The sequence below is a fragment of the Drosophila montana genome, unplaced genomic scaffold (assembly GCF_035044405.1).
Source record: "Drosophila montana isolate Dmon_TW-CO22-7 unplaced genomic scaffold, ASM3504440v1 contig_3835_1, whole genome shotgun sequence".
NCBI lineage: Eukaryota > Metazoa > Arthropoda > Insecta > Diptera > Drosophilidae > Drosophila > Drosophila montana.
Window position 1 is genome coordinate 3,118 of NW_026998706.1, and position 25,510 is coordinate 28,627.

At 40.6% G+C, this 25,510-nt stretch overlaps 3 protein-coding genes across 10 annotated transcripts in view; 1 reads left to right on the top strand and 2 right to left on the bottom strand.

The window, feature by feature from the left end:
• The first annotated feature begins 5,970 nt into the window (after window positions 1–5,970).
• Window positions 5,971–7,603, top strand: LOC135438037 (uncharacterized). The gene is made up of 2 exons (XM_064696159.1): window positions 5,971–5,988; window positions 6,187–7,603. The coding sequence occupies exons 1-2, from the start codon at window positions 5,971–5,973 to the stop codon at window positions 7,576–7,578; spliced, it is 1,410 nt and encodes a 469-aa protein (XP_064552229.1). The 3' UTR covers window positions 7,579–7,603.
• Window positions 7,604–9,789: 2,186 nt separating this feature from the next.
• Nha2 (Na[+]/H[+] hydrogen antiporter 2) overlaps window positions 9,790–25,510 on the bottom strand; it is a 164,356-nt gene continuing 148,635 nt past the window's right edge. For all 7 annotated transcript variants that reach the window (XR_010437804.1, XR_010437805.1, XR_010437803.1 and 4 more), the window contains one exon: window positions 9,790–9,826. The gene's annotated coding sequence lies outside the window, so the exon portion shown is untranslated. The remainder of the gene's footprint in view (window positions 9,827–25,510) is intronic.
• Window positions 15,402–16,653, bottom strand: LOC135438043 (uncharacterized). Of its 2 annotated transcripts, XM_064696166.1 has the most exons (2): window positions 15,981–16,653; window positions 15,791–15,919 (listed from the first exon to the last, which is right to left on the bottom strand). In XM_064696166.1, exons 1-2 carry the CDS (start codon window positions 16,609–16,611, stop codon window positions 15,858–15,860), a joined length of 693 nt encoding a protein of 230 aa, XP_064552236.1. In that variant the 5' UTR covers window positions 16,612–16,653; the 3' UTR covers window positions 15,791–15,857. The 2 variants fall into 2 exon arrangements, with proteins under 2 accessions (XP_064552235.1, XP_064552236.1); XM_064696165.1 differs by having other exon boundaries at window positions 15,402–16,651.

Consider the following 25,510-nt stretch of genomic DNA (forward strand, 5'->3'; position numbering starts at 1 on the left):
GAATATCTCGGGTAAATGCTGGTATAACATTTCAAAATCGGACAGCACTTACACGACTTTTTGATGGGTTTTATTGACAATCTCGGGTAAATGCTGTCCGATTTTGAAATGTTATACCTTTTTGAATTCGTAGGGATCCCTACTATCAATCTGCAATCAAACATTTTAAAAATCGATGGGTTAAAAAAAGTGGTTGACCAAAAACCGATTCCTTTGTAAAGTCAACCTTTTTTGATGATTTTTTTTTGAATATCTCGGCCAAATAGTGTTTGATTTGGGAATTTTATACCATTTTCGACTCGTAAGGATCAGTACTATCGATTGGCATCAAAAAAATAAAAATCTAAATTTTGACCAAAATCATCAAAATGGCAAGGGGTTACATCACGTTTTTTCTCAAATTCGGGGTTGGTTCGAAAATCGAAACTTTTTTGAAGATTTTTATTGAATATCTCGGGTAAATGCTGTCCGATTTTGAAATGTAATACCATTTTGAATTTGTAGGGATCCCTACTATCAATCTGCAGTCAAACATTTTAAAAATCGATGGGTTAAAAAATGTGGTTGACCAAAAACCGATTCGTTTGTAAAGTCAACCTTTTTTGATGATTTTTTTGAATAGCTCGGCCAAAAAGTGTTCGATTTGGGAATTTTATACCATTTTCGACTCGTAAGGATCAGTACTATCGATTGGCATCAAACAAATAAAAATCTAAATTTTGACCAAAATGGCAAGGGGTTACGTTTTTTCTCAAACCAACCACTTTTTTTAACCCAATCGATTTTTAAAATGTTTGAATGCAGATAGTAGGGATCCCTACGAATTCAAAAAGGTATAACATTTCAAAATCAAAAAAGTTTCGATTTTCGAACCGACCCAGAATTTGAGAAAAAACGTGATGTAACCCCTTGCCATTTTGTTGATTTTGGTCAAAATTTAGGTTTTTATTTTTTTGATGCCAATCGATAGTACTGATCCTTACGAGTCGAAAATGGTATAAAATACCAAAATCGGTCAGTATTTGGTCGAGATATTCCAAATAATCATCTAAAAAGGATGACTTTACAAACGAATCGGTTTTTGGTCAACCACTTTTTTAAACCCATCGATTTTAAAAATGTTTGTAAGCCAATTGATAGTACGGATCCGAATTTAAAAAGGTATAACATTTTTAAATCAGACTATATTTACCCGAGATATTAAAAAAAAATCATCAAAAAAGTTTAGATTTTCGAACCGACCCCGATTTTTAGAATAAACGTGATGTAACCCCTTGCTTTTTGGTCGATTTGGGTCAAAATTTAGATTTAAATTTTTTTGATGCCAATCGATAGTACTAAAACTGCCAACAAATGCAAGGGAGCCCTTCGAAATACTTTCGATTTATGTGCGAGGAACTAACTATCAGTTTTTTACCGAAGACTATGGCTTTGCACTTAAAAGTTAAACGATAAAAATGTGCTTTCTTGTACACACAATTGCATTGTACTTATATATTTAACTACCGATTTGTCGGCAAAGTCCAGACCATCAGCAGTTACATACATTATAAATTAATTTCGCTATTCCAACAATCGGCTAACCTAAACCTTCCCGCAGGTGTTGCAGGTTTCTCAAACCATGTAGTGTTGCTAATGTAACTATTTTATCTTCGTTGAGTTATATTTTTTCGATCTGGGAGTGGAACTATAAGATATAAAAAATCATCCAACATACTTTTTTAGCAGCTACCGCCTGAAACATAATTTTAATTAGGTAAGATAATGAGTTGTAAGTATTACAAGAAGTTTTTCGCGTGTCTCAGTACAAGAAAGTAGTAAGTTCCAACAGGCGTATACTTAATTTTGCGCGTGTTTATTATCTGCCGTGGTAGCGGTTACGCAAACGTAATGCTCGTAAATTAAAATGACACGTTTTGCATACTTATATATATACTCACACACACACGCACACACATGCAGCAGCTATAAAAAAGTTAATTATTCAATTAAATTACACTCGAAGGCGTTGCAGATGTCGCATTCGGCAAATGGCTGACGACCCATAAAACTGACACTGCGAACTAGCACGGCAGAAGAAGGAAGGACCGGCAACACCGGCAGCTCCGGCTAGTCTGGCTGGCTGGCCTGATCGGACAGCCAAACAATGCAGGCAAGTGACAACGCACCGAAATCATATAAAATCATGTTTATTTAATTTGCATTATAAAGCGAGGCGGGTCGTTAAATTCACTTGCCAGCGGCGACCTCGTTCGCATTTTAAAAACAATAAAACAAAATGATTGACAAATATGCCCAAAAATATATATACTATAGGCCCACGGATACGAGTAAATGATGGGCGCGTTTTCTCATAGGAGGACATCAAAATTACGACCTAGCACCAAAGCACGGTATCACGCAACCCCCGGCGGGGAATGCACTGTTAAGGGGCGAAAGAAGGGTGTAAGCACGCATATTAATAAGCTCAGGGGTTGCCGTCTGGGGGTGATACAGAGTGACCCTCTATAAGGGAATTCTGTCCGTCAACCGAGGGGTCAGAATTCAACCAGTCCTCGTGCTAGGAGCAGAGCAGAGCAATGTAATGTGAGCCGCTGCCGTCGCTGCCGTCCTGGCCAACGGCTTATGCGTGACCGTGTCCTTCCTATACCGTTTGTTGTAGTTGCCGTTGTACTTAGTCAATGTTGTTGCTGTGCTTGTTGTGTGATTAATTCGCGCAAAGAGTTGTGCGCTTCCGCTTCCGGTTGTTGCGGTACTTTTATGCTTCACATTTCACAGGAGGCTGAATCGTGCTGAGCGCGTGTGAGCATGTGTGGCGTGGGCGTGGCATAAAATTAATTGTTTTGTACCCAACGAGGCTTAAAAACACATGCTCATGTAAGCCACGTCCGTTTCAAAGGCACGCTGCTCATGTTTGCCAGTCACCCCCACCCCCACCCACAACTACTTCTATTCGGGAATTATAGTACATACTAACATACTCACACATCACATCGGTCACCAGGCAACGTTTGACGATTTGCTTTGCTCCACGCATTTGAGATAAGAGCAGCGCAACGGGTTCGTTTGTGTGCAATTAATATGAAAATCAGGCACACTTATCTTAATTAGCTAGTCGCTTATAAAAGGCGAACCAAAACTACAGGACGCGACACTAAAACACGCTAAGTGTACAACCTTAAAAAACTGTTGGCGCTACGTCGTCTCGTGTGCCTTAAAGAGTGTATGCGTGTGTGTGTGTGTGTCTGCGTGTGTGTTAACCTCGCAAGTCATACTTGTGCTTATTATGACACTTGACAAATAATGCATAGTGAATTTTGTTCTGCAAGTGGCACGTTTAGTTCGGGTAACGGTCCTCGTTTCCTACTAACCCCTTGGGGACTCCAAAGCCGCTTGTGCTAATTCGCGCTAAATACTTATGCCTACGCGGTGTGTGACGCTTTCAAAGAGTTACAAAATATATGTATGCAAATAAATATGGTAGAAATAGTTACAGTACTTGGTAGGCTGCCTTTTGTGTATTATTTTTATTGCCTGTTTGCTAGCAACGTTCTTTGTCTTTGTATCCTTTATTCCGCTCAAATTTACAATTGCTTTCAGAATTACAATAAACAACAGCAAAATTTCAATGCATAAAAACAAATGCAAATGCCTTTTCCCATGGGTATTTCACACACACACACACACACACATTCCTGCTCTGCTATAGAAAAGCTGGAATTTTTTTCATATACTTCTATATCTATTGAAATATTCAGCATTGAACAAAAATACGGGTGACAACAAATATTGCACAGCATTTTTTACAATTTTAAACCGGCTCAAAGGCAAAGCAACAGCTATAAAGCATTTCAATTCGCTTCTACATTTCAATTTGTAAAGGTATTTTTCCTAAACATATACAAATATTTGCCTGACTGGCTGATTCGTGATCCACGTACAGCCCAAGATTTATGAGCTTCAAAGCTGACCCTTTTTCCATTGTAACCTTATGTGAACGAAAATTCTACCCAAAAGTGATGATCGGCATCAAGCCATTTGCAAAGATCTTAATGAAATTCATTTAATACATATCTTAGACTTTTCGTAAGATTATCCTTCGAAATATTTATTGGCTGACTGAACGAAAGTTTATTTTTTACCTCAAGCTTCATTGGGGGCGGAAAATGTTAATTTCAACTTCTGCTTTTTTCTTCGATGGACTTCAACTTATTTGCCAAGGGCGGAAAATGAGCGAAAAACGGATATTTTAAATTTGAAGCATAGTAAAAGCCAGGACGAAAAATTTCATAAATTGCTGTGATATTTCCTCACCTGTATTTTAGCGATTGTATAGAATAATTATAAATAAAAATGGAAATGTTTTCAGGTCTAGCTCCTTAAATGTAATATACTGAGATTGTGCTGTTATGGTGTTATCTAATTTTGTTAGTATAAACTTTTGAACTAGATCTGAAGCTTGACCTCAGTTACATAATTTCTGCGATTTTGCGTTTACGTCCATTAAATTGCACAACCAACTGATAGAAAGAAATCATGTAATTGTAATTGAAATGAAGTAAACGTAAATTGCGATAAAATAAAAGTCAGCAGCAGCTCGAAGCGAAAAAAAAAGTGACGGCCAGTGGAAAAAAGCACCACCAAAATGTTTGTTTCCTTTCAAATCAGTACACTTCCTTTAGCCTGGGTCGCCGCTTACCTTCGCCTTGCCGTTGAAGTCTGAGGCGCTGAGGCCGAGACGAGGCAAAGAAAATAAGTGGAAATCACTTGAAAATACTAACGAGCTGTTACGCTTGGCAAGAAAAATATAATCAGCAGCATCATGTCTGCAGGTGCACTTAAAAGGCGTTCACTTTTTCTTGCCCCCTTGCGCCCCTCTCTCTCTCTCTTCGCTGCCAGGCGGACATGGGAGAGCTTCAGCGCCTTACATACGCTAAACAATGGCCAAATGAAAAAATCGTCAAACAATTAAAATTAACCTTTTTGGACATTTAAACAAAGAGCATGCAAAGCAGCTGAAGGTGGCCCAAACAAAGAAAATGAACATTTTTAAACAGTTTTCAGTTAGGTTTGGCTAAGTCTACGGACGCAACGTCAAATCTCGGGTAAATCCCAGCAGCCAGCTTTTGTCAGTCTACATCAAGTGCGCTCCACTTGGACCTGTTCGCTGTTTGCTTTCTCGAACAAAGCTGCCCCACAACTTTTGAGCTCAGCTGGCGGCCCGCTTATACTACTCGAGGCGCCGATGATGACAACGCGTCAACGACGACGATGGCGGCTTTGAATGAGTGCAAGTTTGTTTTGCTTATGAAGGCCACGACGCGCAGTCGGACGAATCATGATCATGGCTTGGCAAGATTATAATGAAGTTCCGCCGTTCCTCGTTATTAACTTGGCGCGTGCCGCCTGCAGCTTATTCCCCAGCGTTGTTGGTATCATTCGTTCGCCATGGAAAATGGAAAATGACTTTGAACTTTATTGTTTAGCTTAGTCCGATTGTTGTTTTCGGTTTGCAGTTGCGCTGCATTTTTTGGGGGGTTTTTATGTGTTGAATTGATCGCGTAACTTGATTCATAAATGCACAGTGAAAGAGAGAAATGGGTGCGAAATTGGAAATGGCAATATCAAATGCATTGCTATTAAAATTTGGCTATTACAGCTAGAGGAAGCGAGAGATATTAAGAAAGAAATAGGTAGCAACGGGCAGGTCAACAAATGCAAGACACTCACTTTGGCTGGTGGCACGACGCGACGGCCGCCTTCTATCAACAAAAATTGCGGGGCTGAGGTTGCAGATTGTGTAATAGGAAAACATTGGCCGTTGCTTGCGTTGTCCTACTGAGAAACTGCAGTATAAAAACGCAGGCCAAATGCAAACTGCATACATTTCAATTGCAGCAGTGCAGCTATCGAGGTCTGCCGACCAGTGCCAGGAAGACTACTTAAGCCTGAAGCCTCAATCCAAGCTAAATGGCCAACACTATTAGGGTAAGTAGGGTAAGGAGAAAGGGCCAGGAGAGAACCAGTTTCAGTTGTAGGTAATAATTGTTGGTCGCTCAGCGATTATTAAAAATGCATTAGCTTTAGATGAGTAGACAAGGCGTCCTGGGTCAGTGCTGGAATATTTTCGCAATTTTTGCCTTTTTAAAACTATTTCCATGAATTTCACTAAATCTTGTTCCGCAGATGCCGCTCATTGTGGCCGTTGCAATTGTGTGGATTGCCGTGCCGACTACTGTGTCAGCGACGACGAAAGCTTCATCAATGCCGGCGGCACGGACGTCGGGTACGGACAACGGCGCCCAGACAGCCATTTACAGCAGTTATGCCCACAACATGGCACCAGGCACGGCGCAGTACGATAATCGGTGGCTGCCGTTGGGAGAGCAGAGAACCTCCATGTTGCATCGCTACGCCTTAAACTATGATGCGGCGGCAGCAGGGGAGCGGCGCAGCTACAGTAGCGATTCCTCTGGTTTTAGCGGACATAGCAGCCTGGGCGGACTAGGAGCCGTGCTTAATGGGCTCACAAATCTCTCGGGCATGGGACACATTAGCAACGGCTACGGCTCAGTGGCGCCCACGCACACCGAAGCTTTAGCAGCAGCCTCGTCAAAACAAGAGATACCAATTTATGAGGAGCAGCATGAGGACGCGGCCGTAGCGGCGGTGGCGGCAACAGCCCACGATTACGGCAATACAGGGGCAGGTCAAAGCGGTTACGGCGGTGGTGGTGAACACATCCAGCAGCACTCAACTGCGGGCCTCCACTCAGCGATTTACAATTTTCCAGCAGCGGCTGGAGAGCACGCGGATGCCTTTCTGCCGTCATTTGGCGGAGCAGAGCAAGGCTCATGGGCGCCTTCATCTGCTCAGCAATACAAGAAAGTGGTGGGATATCAGCCGGAACAGGCGGGCAACCATTACGCCTATGACAAAATGTCAGTGGGAAATTATCTGAATTCAGGCTACGAAGCATTTCAGCAGCATCACGCTGAGGAGCAGCACCATCAACAGCAGCAGCAGCAACAACAGCAGCAGCAACTGGAACACGTGTCCTATTTCACACCTCATGAAGGTGCGGCGTCAGCGACAGGATCGGGCTCCTCAGCAAGCGGACCAAGTGATTACGAACAGCACGACGACGGCGAGGAGCAGAGCTCCAATTTTCTGGCCGAATCAAGTGGCCACGAGGAAAGTCACGCGCATTCACATCAGTCACATCACCATGTGGATATTATCAACTATGTGCCTGTGAAGCATGTTAAGAAGCAGCACGTGCCCGTCGAGAAAACTGTCAAAATACCCATCTCGCATGCTGTTATCATTCCGATCAAGAAGCCAGTTCCAATCCACATACCCATCACCAAGCAAGTACAAGTGGCTGTCGAGAAGGAGCTGAAAGTGCCGGTAGAGCGCATCGTGCCGGTGCCAGTGGAAAAGCACATCCCAGTGCCTGTAGAAAAGCGAGTACCATACACGGTCGTCAAGTATTTGCCCATCAAGGTGCCCAAGCCATTCCCTGTCAAAGTGCCGGTCTTTAAGACAATCCTGCATAAGGTCAAAGGCTGGTGGTAATAACAGCTGCACTCTTCACATAAGCACAATCGCGAACATTCATTTCATTAGTAATAATAACATTACTCATACGTCCCGTACGCCAACAAAGCGTTTTGCAAACGTTGTCATGCAATTTTGCACAGTTCGTGTTGCGTTTATTGTCGAGTTGTAAAATTCATTTTGTGTTAAGCCAAAATCCTGTGTTGTATACCAATTTTGTGACTCATTTAACATTACAACCATTTGCATTTGTATGAATACAGGAATAAGTATAAAACAAACGAAACCGCTGCATTAACTCATTTTCAGAAATCGTCAGCTGAGGTCGAGCTTTTTTATTTAGCTGTAATTTAACGCTGTATTTATTATGTACACAGCCAACGCCGCCATCGAGGCAGTCAGGCAAATTTATTCACTTAAATCGCACAAAATGAAATTCTGTTAAATGGAATGAAGTTCATCTAGGCGACTGTTGTTGTTTTCAAACTGCCAAATGCTATTTCCAGACCATTACATCCTCAGTAGAATCTAGCAGCGGGACATCCTTATGCCTACGGCGCAATTTGAGCAATTCTCAGCCAGCAAGGGCTACCGTCACGCAAACTTTAATTAAATTAAGAGCACACCTTTTGTTTCCCTGCTACGGATTGGAATGCACAGCTGTTCTCAGCATTTATCTCTCTGTCTCTCTACCTCTGCCTTGACCTGCTGTCAGTTTGTATTTTGCCTGTATTGTGTTAGTACACTGCAGTGACAGTATTTGGATCGAGTCGCATGCAGGTCGCTAAATCAGCTATGTCTTGTGCAGCACATCTGCTTGCATTGTTGGACTAACTTGGTTAGCTAGGAGTAAGTATTTAGTTTGGCTTATTTAAATGCCCATTAACTGTCATTAAATTATTGTAATTTATTCGCATTTTGCAAGTAGACGTAGACAAACAGGCACAGGCACAGAAACAGAGACAGTCATACTCCGACATAGAAGCACAAACATATATCATTCATCATTTAGCTGTCTCCATCTCCCGTTCGTGACAAAATAAAACTCAATTGCTCACATGCATTGCGCGTCTTTCGCCGCCATTTTGTACAGCTCGCACGCACACTTAGGCATTTGCATGGCTCGTACTGCGTAAACCAAACCCGCGCCGCGTCGCGCACGCCTTTTTGTTGCAGTTGTGTGTGTGGTTGTGGTCGTTTGCCTTTGCCAGCCGCTTGTCAGTCATGTGGCTGTCTGTGGCTCTCTTACTCTTTCTCGTGCTCGTTTTAGTGCTCGTTCCCGTTCTCATCCTCATCGTAGTCCACGTCCACGTCCTTGGCTCTGCTTCTTCGCTCGCTCCATTTACTGTATTTTTGATGTCTAAATTGCATTTTATTATGTCGCCTGCAACAACAAAGCGAGCAGCAGCAAAAACTCCATTGCTCGCTCCATATGCTGCCCAGCCCCACCCCACCCCACCCATCCTCGAGCCATCTGCACCCCTCATATCATTGTCGGCTCTCGGCGCTTGTGACTTTGCATGTCGCTGTCGGCGCTGCTGCTGATGTCGCTCTTGTTGTTGCGGTTGTAAATTTTATTTATCATTTAACATTTTTTACGGTCTTTATGCTGGGCGGGATCCAGCGACACACTTTAAGTGACTTTTGAAGCACTTTATTTTGCATACAAAGTATTTGCCTTGCCACATAAGTGTGTGCATACGTGTGAATGTGGTGCATACACTTAATACGGCTGATAACTCTTGACTGGGTGGCTGCTTCCGTTCTATTCCACTAACAGAAGTTCGCACTAGACTTCACCTAATGCACTTTTCACAGATATGTATATAAAAACGAACTCATCAAATATTCAGATTTATATTTTCTATATTTGAAGGTAGCTTTACTTCCTAATTACTATCATTGGCGTTTGTTATTATTATGTTGTTGTTATTATTATTATCTCTTTGTTACATCAGATATAGATTTCCGCATATATATCTACTTCGTGTACTGATCTTTGCTGCTCGTTAGCCAGTTGTTAAGTAGGTGGAAAAATTCATGAACAGTACAGTTAAGTCCGATTCTCCTTTAGGCATGTTGAATGGCAACAGCTAATTATGTGACTTTATCAAATATTTAATACAGCAATACATAAACTGTGTTGCCTCAAATTACGAAAGCAGAAGAAGGTAAAACGGGGCAGGAATAGTCTTCTTTTATTTCGCTTTCGGACCAGTGTGTCAAATACGGCTGCACATCCTACACACATGACGGTGCTCGAGACCTTGAGTATATGGTTAAGTAAGAACGGAAAACGCGATTAAGTTTAGGCTTTATGGTTTGTCACTAATACAACTTGTAAGTAATAATAATAATAAAAATAATAGTAATCATAGAAATACTCATAATAATAATATTAATAACAATTTTATATCCATAAACATTTTAATTCGTTTTTGCGAAAGTACAATAGATATCATTGACAAAACACACAAAATTGTACACTCTAAACACAATTATAAGCACATTCAGTGGCAAAATAAAAAACACAGGCTTTTAATAATGACTGCTCGTGAGTATTGTGTGTGTACTATTTTCAGCCACAATGTTTGTAGTATTATTAAAAAACTTTTTGCATAATGAAAGTTGTACGCCTGCTTTCCAAATTGTGCACGCAATATATTACCAAAAAAAGTTTGCTGTAGCGAGTTATTTATACGTATAAATATTTTTGTACAAGTTTTGAAAATATGATTTTGCATAGTGTATACGGGCGAAGCATGCCCAATACAATACAATATACACACATACATTTCTGTTAATATGCCGCACTATAATCCATATTAAACTGTTTAAATTATTTCATTATTTTTTTTGATTTTATTTTTGTGGGCATTAGGGCCGACTCTCCTCTAGCTAAGTATGGGTATGTTTTATTCCCATTTCCACAAAAACAAAAAAAAACAACACTCAGCGAGATGGAGGCTTAAGTTGTTACTTCTTGATGTGCACACAATTTAGTGTAGTCTCTTTTCTACCTTAGATTTTCGCGATGTGATAGGATTTTTAGGGTTTTGCCCATCTAAACAGCGACAGAGGGCACGGCACATGGGAAACCATGTTAAAACTCGCCGACAGACTCCTAAACACGGATAGGACATAGGTAAATATGTGTGGATTGTGTCTGCTGTTGGTTAAAATGATTTACGAATTGCCCGTATGCCTGTCTAGCCTTAACGCCCACTTTGGAATATAAATGGCTTAAATAAGTTGCCAATTACCAGATGGCTGCCGCATATATTTTCATTTGTGTGCGCAACACAAATACGAATACAAATAGCTTTAAATAGACTTTCCTCTCTCTTAAATAGCATTGTATGGAAATGCCCCATTATTGTTCTGTATCGAAAGCATTCACAAGTATTTACAGCTGGAGTTGTTATATTTAATAACTATTCTACAAATTGTTGTGTGAGGAAATAGTCTTAATTTTAAGATACTTAATATAAGAATACTAAACACGAGTAAATAATTTTGCTAAAATGTTTTTGACTAAAATATGTACATCTGTGGCATATTTCCCTTATATGCTAAGGGAATATTTTGTCGTCATTCGTACATATTCCTAGATGCATAATGCTATCTTAGATTTATCTATTTAGTGAGTGACTATGTGTTAATATATATCAGAGCCCTGCCAGATAGCTTGAGTTCATAATTTCTGTCATGGCTGGCAATAAATAATTTCAGCTTGATAACAGGTCTTCAGTAATTGTTTCATGTTTGGAACATTTGTTTGCTTTTCTGCACGACCTGTTGTTAACAATTTTTCCTCATTATGCGTGTGTCGCTCTTTGGGTAACTTGAATAATAGCCGCAGTTGAAATATGAGTCAGGCTTGTTTGCTTTTGCAGCTGTTAAGTTTGAAAACTAATGAGTGCAGCTGAGTCAGTGTCTAGATCAGAATTATGGAATTGCATTCCTCTGTAGCAATTGTCAAACAGGCTGACTTGGGTGCAACGGAATACATTTTCGCATGAAACAGAGTGTTTCTAGTTCAGAAAGAGTTTTGATGAGAACCTGAGCAGCTAGGAACGTAGTAGTTTTTAAATTTTGGATAATGTGTCATGAAAAATGTATGTAGAGCTCAAAAACTTTGCAGCTGCTTTCTAAATGGCAATGCTCAAATTTTAAGGCTGCCCCGGCACAGCTGTCCAAGCTCAAGTTGCCCCTCCATTTTGTCCTTTAGTATCTTAATTGCGACCTTTAATAACAATTATTCGCCTGAGTAGTTGTTTGTGCATAAAGTTTGAATTCTAACTAAAAGGCTTCGGCCATGCTTCCATATCGTTCTCATGAAACTGCGCTATTGTGTGTCAGTTGACATAAATCCTTTTATGCCTTTTTGTGCTGCCTATGAATATGGGTGTATATGTCCTTGCCAACATTATGGTTGTGTGCGCTAAAGATTTTAAAGTGAAGCGTAAATAATTTATGGTAATCGCAAAATGTACACACTAGCTGCACTTTAGTTTTGCAAAACACACACACATACAAACACAGGTCTATGCAAACAAGCAGCGCATAAATTTTCTAACATGAAATATCACTCATACGCCAAGTAAACGTCCGAAAAATTGACCGCCTTTTATGTCCATAAGCTGAGAAAAGTTCCGCTTGTATTTGAGTACAGTACACAGTTCCTCTTGCGAGTTTGTGACGCAAGCGAACCAATTAAAGCTATCAAGCAAGCCAGAAAGTATATTAACACTAAGTAACGCAGCCCGGTCGGTGTTAACATCAAAAATTACAGCCACCTGAGTCGAAAATTTTATGTCGCACATAAATTTGAAAAACCAAAAGCTGGCTGGCCTGGCCAACTTTGAAAGGGGTCCGCGCGTCCCTCGAAATGGGTTAAAAGTTTTAGAGCTGCGGTCTGGCGAAGGGCACCAACTGTTTTCGGTGCAGTTTAGCTGTCATTTTTCAAAAACGCTTCTTTTTGTCGCCATATTTCGCGCACCAGCCAACCATTTGGCGTTTAATCCTTTCAGGTTGTTGCTCCTTGTTGTTATAGCAACGCAGAAATTATCAAAGTTTTGAGGTGGAAGTGCTGATTAATTTTTAATGTTTAGCAACCCCATTGGCATACGCTTCTGCTTCATTTCGCGTTCGCTCTACACAAAGTGCGGAGTCATTTGCCAAATTATAAAGTCATTTTGATGCTCGACCGCCGCCTACGCTCTCAAATCCGACTTTCTAAAGATATGTGCTCTTTGAAATTTGCCATCGTTTTTTTACAGTGATGTACCAACAAAACTTCCTTCTATGACGCATCGATGACATGCTAGAGGGTTCTACTAAAAAGGGTTCATACCTGTACTCCTTACAGGTATGTGGCGTGTGCGTGACAAATTAATGGTAAGCAATCACAGATGGCAACATGGTGTTCACATGTACAGGCATACATGCATACTTATAATTGAATATACGATGTACAACTAGACACACTCTAACTTTCCCAATAGCGCCATACTACTGTTTAACCAGCCTCATCAGCAGCGTGCTGGATGTCAATTTGACCACGTGCATGCATGTTCATTGCGATTTGCGGCTTTCGTATTTGCCGTCCGCCGTCATTCGCCGGGTTCTGGCCAGTTGCGGGACAGTTGTCAAACTAGCCACAGTATTCTTAACGAAGTGGTTTTGCGGGTACTGCAATTATAAATTTATGTGCACTGTGACACACACAAACTTATGTAGAACATATATGTATGTATATACAGATGTGCGCGCCTGCATGTCTATGATAAGCCACAAAATAGTTCATTTGTTATACTAACTGATTATTAGGTCTATTTTTGAAGGGTAATAATTTAAATTTTAAATTTCGGTTCGTTTTCTTTCCGTCGGCATATGCCAGTCCTATATATTATTTCCTTGCGACCTTTTATCATATAAGCTATAATCCATTGTTTTTGGGTAACTTTAAGAATGTTGAAATTATATAAATAAAATGCTAAAGAATGCTGCCATAGTAGCAGCAACAAGCTCTAGCACCAGACTTCCGAGTCAATTAGAGTTAATTTCATTAGTCAGCAATAACTTGCAGCAATTCCATCAGCTACCGCCCGAAACGCTTCAAGCTACAAGCTGGGCCAAGACTTTACTTTTTGGCTAATTTTGTTGCTGTTCTGTTAACGCCCTTCCGAAGTTGAACGTCGCGTTTATTTAGTGCAGAATTGTTGTTGTGTTTCGTTACGTGCTTTGTTGTTGTTGTTGAAGTTACATTTGGCAATTAGCAGCTGCATTCTCTTACACTAGTCCCTTTGCATTGCATACCCGTCGCTGTGCCGCACTTCAATACATATTTATTAGCCGCATTTGTTGGATCTTAGCTCAATTAAAAAGTTTTACTTGGCTACTTTTCTTCATTTGGAGGTTGGCCTCTGACTCTGACTTCAATGTCTTGTTTGGCTATGCTCTACTCAGTTCTGCTGAGCTGCGGGGGAGAAAGTTTTTGAGTTGCATTGCAATTTTGTAGTCCTCTCTTGCTTTAATTGCAATTATTTTGTTCTAGACACCCAGGGTTAAAAGCTGGTGACTAAACAGTGTTTTACATGGACGGCTTAAAACCATATAAATAAATTATTATTAAATATTCAACATGGTAAAGTCACTCATATAATAATCTCTATATATAAAACTATTTGTCCTAACTGACTGACTGACGGATTGGTGATCGACGCATATCCCAAACCGTAAGAGCTATAAAGCTGAAATGTTCACTGTAGTTACCTTTTCTGATGAAGGTGCACGTTTAGACGGAATTTCGCGAAAATTCATTTAAAACGTGTTTCTCACTTTTTGCAGAATCCAAGCTTCCTCGGTGGCAAATGCGATTAAAAGATTTGTTGGGCGGTGCTTTAAGTCTGCACAAATATGTATACCTGTTTGTACATACATGTGTGCATGTTTGTTTTATATAAATGTACATGAAGGACTACATGCCCGAATACTTACATGAACACATACACATACATACATACATACATACATACATACATACAAACATTTATACATACATACATACATACATACATGCATACATACAAACATACATACATACATACATACATACATACATACATACATACATACATACATACATACATACATACATACATACATACATACGTGCATGCATGCATGCATACATACATACATGCATACATGCATACATGCATGCATACATACATACATACATACATACATACATACATACATACATACATACATACATACATACATACATACATACATACATACATACATACATACATACATACATACATACATACATACATACATACATACATACATACATACATACATACATACATATATACATACATACATACATACATACATACATACATACATACATACCTACATACACGCACACAAAAAAAAAGAAAAACACCAACAAAAATACCAAACAAAAACAACAACAAAAATACTACTCTACTAGCTAAGCATCAAAACTGCAGATCCTACTTGAATTCTTGAGAATCGAGGAGTAGAGCACTTGGTAGAAATTAATTTTATTTAAATTTGCAGCACAGCGGCAAATACGCTTGGTCTGCGTTTGTTATTAGAAAACAAACATGCGTGCATACATACATTCATAAATGCATACATACATGCATGCATACATTAACACACACACCCACACGCACACATGCATACACACACATAAACACATAATACCTGTATGCCGTCGTACAAAATACTTATATTACTATATACTTTGTTCCATATAAGCTCACTATTATAAGTTTCGTATAGAATCTCTACTTTATTTATGGCTAGTAGGTATATAAAATAAAAACTGAAATTATATAAATATCATTTTGTTTGATTTGTAGATACTGTTTATCCCAGTAGATGATTACCAGAATTCCATCCTCCGTATGTTCCTAGTCCCTGTGTGGGTATTGCGTATTGAGGATTTTGTTTGTGCACCACTGTCCGTACAATAGGCACTTTAACTGGATACGGATAGTAGACGGGAGTAGCTATTGGCTTTTCCACTCGGTAGGGTACCCGCCGCTCCACGACAAATGGAATCGGTCGCTCTACAGCCACTGGCTTAACTTTCTCCAATGGTATTTTGACTTCCTGAAGTTGAGGCACGGCCACTGTCTTCGAGACGGGTATCTTGATAGGAATTGGCTTCGGGATGGCCGCGATAACAGGTCGGGAAACGCGTATCTGAACCGGCTGCCTGTAGGGCACGTGTTGTTTTTGATAGTGAGCTATTGGTACGTGCTTGGTGATCTCAATATGCTTCGAAAGTGGAAATCCGGCGATCGCTTTGCTGCTCGATGCGGTATGATGAACACTTGTTGTGATAGGAGGCAACGAGTTACGAGTACTACCACTGTCCGGAAGATCGGCAATGCGACCCTGTGCCTGAGAGTAAAGCAGTTGCTGATCCTCTTGTTGCGGCTGTGGTTCCGCCCGGTAATGTTGGGTGGGCTCCCGTTGTTGTCGCTTGACAGGCAAGTCGAATTCGGGGCGCTGCCTACTAGTGCCATAAGCAAACGTGCTATCGTCGCTGACTTGTCGTTGGTGCAGAGCCACCCTTTCCTGCTCTCGGCCTACAGCCGGATGGCGATAATTGGAAAATTGCTCAATATGATAATCGCGTAGAGGCGACACTGGCGCCCGTGGCTGATATGAATAGCTTTGATAGTCGGGCTGCTCTTCATTGGCATCGAGCTCATAATTTGCCGTATTAATGACAAAATCGATTTTGCCCTGATGCCGAGCATCGTACTCCGAATGCAATCTGTTGTTGTTGTAGCTCTGTAGCGCGGTCGTTGGCACAAAGCCGGTGGCTGTGCCGCCACTAAGAGCACTGACGGCTTTTGGTTCATAATTTGCATATGGTGCCGCTGCCAAGTCGCCCACGCCATCATCTAGCGGTTGGCCGTCAGCAGCTGCAGTGGTTGCGCCATAATAATGTCGTGTTCTCGTATATCCTGCTAATCCTGCAAACGGCTCCATGTTCGGGTCATGGTAATTGCTTCTGGTGTTTTGGTGTGAGAGCAAAGCTGGCGGCAGTTCACTCAGAAGCGGCTCCATCGGCAGCGACGCCATTATCGCGGCAGTCGGGCTCATTGTTATGAATAAGAACAACAGCGTAAATAGCCCGGGCCACCTGAATTCATTGATCATTAATGGATTGTTTGTACATTGCCAATTTCGACGTTGTACGTCGCTGGGTGTCTTCATGCTGTTGGTTGATAACCCGTTCTTTTGCTTATATCAACTAGCTAATCCTTGCTGGAGAGCACAGAGAGCAGGGCACTAAGGCGCTGCGTTGTTGGTTTTCAAGTGTGACATTGCGTAGACGCAGTTGCGTTTTTATAGCCCTCACGTATGTGTAATACGATATACACATTTCTGGTTAGGCCAAGTTCATTGCTTCGCTTGGTTTCTATTATTAATTGCGTTCACTTTCATTTAAACTAAAAGAGGCGCCCTTGTCCCTATCCACTATCATGCGAAGAGAAGGTTCATCGATCCGCAGAAACATCATCTGCATCATATTTCACATACATCGCGCACATACTCATCACACTTGTGGTTCCATGGTGTCATCGACCTGGTATATAGTATGTGTTTGCGGTTTGCGCCTGGGTTTAAGTAAACACGAAACTATCTCCTTGTCTTTGCATATGTCTCTGCCCATGTCGTTGTCATATGAAACCAATTTCCGGTATTAGGCTGTCGCACTTTCGATTTCAGTTTCATTGTTGTGTATCCAGAGTAATCTAGCTTTATGCTGAAGGTGTTTCAGATTTCTTGCATAATTTATAGATGACACACGTTCAACTCTGTCATAGCCATTGGCAAGCGTTGGCGTTTACGAAAATCAGAATAATTTCTCACTACATTCCGATAGAAATTCTTGCCTTGGGCCACCATGAGTAGTGGCTGCTACCTGCAGCTCATTCATCATTTTTGCTTGCATTTAGCTTGAAAAAGTTCGCTAACTCCCGAACCATTTGTGCCGTCGACTCACTCGTCCACTTACTGAACTCCTCCTCCCGTTTGCACAATTGCTGCTTGAGCTGCGCCCGAAATGACAGCCCAAAGTGTACGTAAAGTGGATTTTTTGCCATTGAACGAGGTTAAGCTTCGTTAAATTTTGCGCAGCGTAGCACCAAGTCCCGAAATACCAAACCACTCAGCATCCTACGTAAATTAAGTTTCCAAAAAATGATTATAAAAGGGTATCGTATCAATACATATTAGTTGTGATCTTCCTGACAAAGCGCATCATATTGTCTTTATTCTTTTTACGAATTGTAGTTACATGCATATACAAATATATATAAAAGCTTGTAGATCGAATGCTTCTTCTCACATTGGAAATATAATAGAGGGAATCGTATAGTCGAGCGTTTGCTTCCTTTTTGCTTCTAATTACTGAAAATGCTTTTAAGTCTTGTGAGGCATATTTAAGCAACTATTCATAGAAAGACCAGTTGGAAAGCCAGTTGGCTTGTCACTGGAAACCATAGAAACGGAGCTCATAATAGCTCCCACACATTCAAACATTGTTTAAAAAGTTCAAAATTGCTTTTCGCCTTGCACAATATCCATCATAACATTAACTGCAGACGGAGAAGGTGCTGGTGACTCTTTTTGCTTTGCTGTGACACTGAAAGTTCATTAAGTTTCGTTAAAACGTTAAAACGTTAAAATGGGGAAAATGCCAAGAAAAAGAAGCCTGAAAGGCCATGGTTTTTATTTTTTTTTGAATTGACTGACCCAGCTTCGACCTCCGTCCGTCTAGCTGAGGTTGTCCGCTGGGGTTGCATGCGAATTTAATCAAGTCATGCAATAAAATTTACGGTTTGCCGACTGGAGCTGCCTTCTTGGTCAAGTGTGCGCTACAATTGTTGGCCTGTTTTGTGTTGGTCGGTGACTTGTTGAAAATTTGCTGCCAGGTAGAGGATACCTTGTTGTTTGCAAGGCTTGTACTTTTTACAAGTACTAATATTTGTTTTTTTTTTCCGCGAGTATGTTCAGCCTTCTGTCTGACTTAAAACAATTTGCGGTTCTCGGCAAATGCTGGTTGGTAAAAGTTTTAGGTATTTTTTTGTTTTCGATTCAAGGAAGTTTTTAGAATTCTTTGCAGTCTTTGCAAATGAGGGCATTCTGGCTTTTATTTGCTTGGTATGCTAGTGCACCATGCTTTTAGTTTCTTTACAGTCTCGGATTTTGGTAGAATGCCACTGTTACATTAAGAATCCAAAAATACGATTTGATCTTTAAGTGGCTGAAAATATATACATACATGCATATATATTTTTATAAAATTAACATAAGATATATTTTGACCAGGCCTTAAACGAATGCTCCACTGTCGGCTTTCTCTGGTGTGAAAATTTGCAATCAAAATTCCACGACGCGGCGCTTAATTGTTTTTCATTTTTTTCTTTTTTTTTTTTTTGCCAGGCAGTTAGCTGGCTGTGGTGGAGTCGACGCAGAGTTTCTTTTTGCTTGTCTTAGCTGGGCAAAGTTCAGTTTTTGCTTTTGTTTTTTTTGTAAGCAAGCATCATACAAATGCAAATTTCAATTACGAGTATAGCTGGAGAAATTGAAATGGTTTTTGAAATATTTTCATTTCGTCGCTCATAAGAAATGCAGCTTCGGTTCAACTTTGTTCACTTCAACTTCGCTCCCGGTCCGCGGTCCGCTTGTCAACATTCGCGCGCATTTCATTTGCATTTCGAATGCGTGGAAAACTTTCTCGGTACCAAAAATTTATTTGCGAATTTTGTAACATGTGTCCAGTTGGCGCAAGTCGAAAACTTTTCACTTGAAACTTGGCTGCTGGGTCGATGGAGCGATGGGGCGATGGGGTAGCTGCTACTACCAAATCACTTTGGTTTCTTTGGTTAATGAAAATTTCATTCAGAATACCCGGGAAAGTTTTTCATTGTATGTCAGTGCTCGCTCGCCTGTCTTCTTGACGGCTATAAGCCAGCGGCTCATTGGCCACATCGGGCCATTTTGTGGTTGGATTGATGGCGACTACGAATTATTTCATTTAATTGCCGCTGAAATATTTAATATTAATTGATGCTCTTTAATTGCTTCTGCGGTGTTGGCGGCGGCGAAGCTCGTGATTCTGTTGTCGACCAACTCATTAAAAACACATCAACTGGGTAGCTCATCACCCGCCCTGTAGCTAAAAGTCGTATTATTAATCTTAATAATCACCACATATTGCTTGAAAGAATCCAACTAAACAATGCCAAAGTTTGCACGAGACAAAGGACATAACTTTATGTCCGCATCCCAACTAAGCATCAAATCGTCGACGCAATGCTTTGCGTCCAGCTCGTATGCAATTTATTATACTGCTCTGTATTGATCCTTTAATTTTCTCATTTCCCTAGTTATGCCAACTTCCTGTCGATATTCGCAGTGTTTCTTTGTCTGTGTCTAACGACCGTCGTAGTGGGTAAGACTGTTTTGCCAATTTTTCGGCTTTGTGTGATTTTTGCTACATTAACAAATAAAAGTACGAGTTTTGATTCGCGTGTGCTCGATTAATAGTTACGTTTCACAAATTAAATTGGTTTCGTAAATCATTTATCCTTTATCAAATACATTTTGGTCCTTTAACCTTTGCTTCCAAATACATCAATATAAAATGAACTTAGTAACTACTCGTCCAATGTAAAATTTGAAGTATTCGATAACATGGCAGATTCTCTTATTGTGATCTTGAGCATTTTGTTTGATTCCTGCACGACATACATATATATAATAATAAATTCCATTAAACGGCAAATGGTATACAATTGGTTTTAGGCCAGAGCCACTCACGTTCATATGACAATTTTTTTATTGACGTACAGCATTTTTATTCTTCGTCCAATTTGCAACGATGGCAACTCCTGGTGACTTTCTTCCCCGCATGGTTGCCGCCAAGCGAGTAAACTAACGAGAACTGACACATCTGACTGACACATCGGACAGCATGCATGAAACTGTAACTAAGTATCGCTTTTAGATGCATTCCAACTGCTAAGGATTTGATGGACTGCATTTCATTAAATTAATATGGTTACATTTGTGCTCTCGGCAGTTAAAAGCATTGCAAAAATACTGTTAGTAGCTTGTCAAGTCCTAATATGGTTCGGGTTCGAGTTCGGCCTTGGATGGAAATGCCCATGGGCCAGTTGGTTTGTCTGTCGGCAGTAAATATGAGGATAACCAGAAATTTGTGGCCTGCCGCGCAATGTTATCGCATTTGAATCGAAAAAGTTTCGTTGTTTGCGATATTTATATAGTTTTTGGTATATGTGGCACACACATTTACATTCAACCACAATCAAATCTACACACGCAGCCCACTGGTCACAATTCGTTTATTCTCTCTGAAATATAGTGTTTTATTGAGTTGTTTTGATGGTTATTTAATGAAGTGCAATTTTGTTTTTAACACACTCCCGCCTCAGCCTCTAGCTGAAGACACGACCACGAGTATGCAAATTGTAATATCGACCAAATGGACACCGAGTGATTGGAGCTGGATCATTTTAGACACACGCAATATACGCATATTGTTACTGCATACCTGAAGCTTACTGCTTGTTTTGCCTCTAGCATGCATTCAATTTAACATATTTTCGTTTATTTTTTAGCAAGTGATTTGCTTTCACTAATAAATCAACTGTAAATGCAACCGACCATCCTTTCTGCAACGTGCATGGCAGCAATTTGAATTCGTGCAACAGTCGTATGACCTATGTTTGCTTGTTTAGTTTTATCCATATTTATTTTCATGGCTAAAGCATTTTAATAAATTGTCCTGTCAGTTTGTTAGCTGTTTCTTTCCTTGTGGGAGAAATATTATAAGTTTGTCATAAAATGTGTAACGTATATGTGTAATGTACATATAAATATATGTGTTGTTAATTAGGGACAAGTCCGTCGCATAGATCTGCTATTTTATTACAGGCAGTGAAAATATCGCGGTCGTTATAAGTATTATGCCATAGGAACGTCATTGTTTGAAATAGTTTATCTTTAAGATATCTTGATCAAACTTGTCATATAAAAGTTTCACTCGCTTATTAAAAACTTCGGCAATTACAACGATCACTATCATATCAGATAGCGCATATAAAAAATATGGGTCCTATAGGATCAATCGGTCGAAAAAACGGTTTTGTGTGTGGAATATATCCGTTCTTTATTGTTTAATTATACGTAATCAATTTAATGCCACATCCGTTGGGCTATTAGCGTGTGCGCTGCAATTAAGTTTTCAACATAGTAGTCAAAACATCTTGGGCTAATTATTTCAGGGCAGCAATAGAAAATGTTCTTACAAGGTCTTCCGTCCTTTAATTAGCGTTTCGGGAAGTTGCATACTTCCTTTCCCTTTGTCGGCCACTTAAAGTGCATGTGCAATGCCCAATTATGAGCAATTAACAACCTGACGCGTAGCCTGAAAGCATTTAGCTGCCGTTGACAGTGCAACAATTTTAATTGCAAAATATGCCTTGAGGATAGAAGAAGTCAAGTCGTCTTAAAAATCAACCGCACCAGCAGCATCAAAAATATATAATTAAATACGTAAGCACAATTAATTAAATAATTACCCTTCAGCGTCTACGAATTGGCAAACTTATTAAAGTCATTATCCTAATCAGCTCAGTCAGGCATAGCATGTCTGTCGAAGACTTTTACATGCTGCTGATGAAGATAAGCGACAGAAAAAGTCATTCATTGTCCGTGAGTGGTTCTTCTTAGTGTTTGCAGCAGACGCAACATGTAAGCAATACCAAAGTGCCATAAGCGGAAATCAATTTCATAGTAATGAAAGTCATCGCACACATACACACACACACACACATATAGCCACATCCCAGTAGGGATGCTGAGGGAATGAAGCGAACGTTATTGGCTAGGAGAAGGCGACTTTGTGGTCCTGCCAGCACAATGTAAGCCTCGGCAGTCGCCCTTATTGAATTTCAATAGCGCATGCACAGCGCAGAGGCAAAAAGTATAACCACAGTCGTTCTAGTAAGTATCTATTGCCATGGCCATACGGCCATACGCTCTCCTACACTTATTTATACTTATGTGTGGCAATGACAAAAGCCAGACCGGCATACGCACTAGATGCTCAAGCATCTTATGCCAAGACAAGGCAAGACAACCAACAACTTGTTGACCGGATGTGTGGTGGCAATAAGGACTGTAAATGGGATTATTTGTGTGTGTGTGCCTTCTGCCGGAATCAAGCAAATTGAATTTATCTTAATTTTTCGTAGCATTTGCTACGGCTGCAAAAGGCGGGCTGATAGCTCCAAAAGTATGCTCTTTACTGAATACACTCTTATTTTTTTTTAAAGTGCTTGTACCAGTGCAAGCAAGGAAGAGCTCTAACAACTGAACGTATTGCATTGGGCAGGTCTTTCAAATGCTGGTTTCCCTGATCCCCAGGACTTGGCAGCAGGTTGGCAGCTGCGCGAAAACATGATGTTGAAAAGAGCCAAAAAGAAAACATTGTACGAATTTTATTTATTTATATTGAAATTAAGTTGCCCACGGCTGTAGAAATTGTTGCGGTCGCTGCCACGCTTCTCTTGCCCATGTTAACCCTTGTAGCAATTTTGTTTTATACCCTGTGCATGGGCCAGTAAAATGCTGGGTCAGCACTGTCCTTTGGTTATGTGTTAACTCTTGGAACATGGCATAAGGTATCTCAACGCCGAGCCATATTGCGTGCAGTACTGTGCTGTTGCCTTATACCTCACTTCGTTTGCTTTCTGCTTTTCGTACAAAGCCAGTCAACGCGGATTTGTGTGGCTTGAAAAATTTGAATGTGGTCAGCTTTGAATTTGGTGAACAGCCATGCCTCGGTTCGCATTGGACTTAAATTTATGGCCTTCGCTGCGATTGCAAGTAAATTGCTTTGCGCTTTCAAAGGCTGCATTTTTACTAGATGTGACTTTAAATTGAAGTCTTCAAAAATTTAAGCATTCGTCGACCAAACTTACAGGTTACTTGATAGACTTCGTGCGCCAGCTGGCTAAGCTAATCGTAGCAGTGACTCATTTAAGCCAAATTTAGGACAAAATTGCGTACAGTCTCCCTTGGTACGTCTACTTTATGTACATATGTCACCTGACATGCATAATAAAAGTTTTATAGCGGAAACAGAAAACAGACGATAACCTGTCCGTAGTCCTGCCACTTTATGACTGCGTTTTGGGAAATCTCCTGACGCCACAAGCTTCCACAAGCAGTCCATGCATCTTTCTACACTTTCACGTCTATAGCTAACTACAACTCTTAGTCGCATGATTCGAGCTTAACTTTCTAAAATGTCTTCAGTGATGGTGATTATTTTGCAATCAAAATCGTTTGCATTTAACGCTCGCTAATTGGCCCGTTTTGTGATGGAAATTCATGCTAAATAGCCCTGCTATGCTGTTGATGCCTCGGCGAGCAAACGATTATAATAAAAGCCATTCATATAGAGTGCAAAAAATATTGCATACAAATGGGCGTTGGCTGTGTGTTGCATGAATGCAGTTTCTACAAAATGCGTTTAACAGCAGCAGCAGCAGTAGCCACACAAAGCAACACATTTGCTGCATTTATTGCATTTTTCCGTTAACTGGCTCGAACTTCACCCACACACACGCAAGGCATAATGGATAGGGCTATAGGCTGCCGCTTTGTTACCAGCCATCTTTGCTGCCGCTGATATTATAGGAGCTGTTCTGATTGTGGCTGTGCTCTTGCTGTGATAAATGGATCGGAAAATACGCGTACTTGAAAACGGACGCCTAGTTTAACACGTTGTATGGGAGCTACACCTCAGTTTTGTTGAAAGTTGCCTTTGTCCTGAGGCTGTGAGGAATATGGACTTTTTGGTTACACGTGCATAATAAACATCGCACTCTGCGAGCAAAGAAGGTGAAGTTGGTCATTGTTTGAGTTCCACTTAACACTATTTTACATGATATCTATCGCTGCAATACTAATTTTTGGTTGATTCTTTAGCTATGCGATCTTGTAGGGGCTACCGCTGTCAACGCAGCCTTGCTCACCTTTACCGACTTTTCATAAAATATTTGTTTTGGGTTACCCTAGCAGCCAGATGTGGTGGCATGGTGGTGCGAGCATGCCTTATGCACTCGTCTGTGTCGCCTCATTGGGCGCTTCATTCGAGCGGCAAATGTTTACACCCCAGCAGTTAGTGGCAACGCATGCGTTGCCTCAAGGTGTATATACGTGTCAAGGAGAATTCATGAAAAATCCTTTCGTGTTGGCTGTATGCATTTTACACTGTTTTTGCGCCGATTGCACAATCAGAGAGCAGGCGTTAAGTGCTTCGAAATTGGCGTGACACTGTGCAAAGTAGAACCACAAGCTGCAATTGTCATGTTCTGACTGAGCTCTCACATTATTCGGTTAAGAAGTAAAAAATATGCAACTGTTGACTGTTGAGTCAACTCCTGATGCCCCACACTTTGTGAAGTCTGTTGCCCACTTCAGTTATCATAATGTAGGAATTTTCACAAGTCATCAATTTTTGCCAAAGAGCTAAGCAGAGCCAAAATTGACAAATAGCTGAGCAACGCTGCCAACGGATTTTGTAACATCATATTTGATGCTCACTCCATCTAGGTTTGTTTGATATCTAGTTTTTGCTCTTGTTTTGCTATTTTGCATTATGGCCTGCATCCTGGCATCTGCCACCAGCTGGTTGATCCGCCCAGCCAAGGTGCACTACTCACCCATGGTATTAGTCTGGCATCCGGCAGCACATTCATTCTAAGTTTTCAACTCAGCGCCATTTGATAAACGGTTCAAAATTAACTTGGCTGTGCCGCCCCAGCTCAGCAAAGTTGCTATG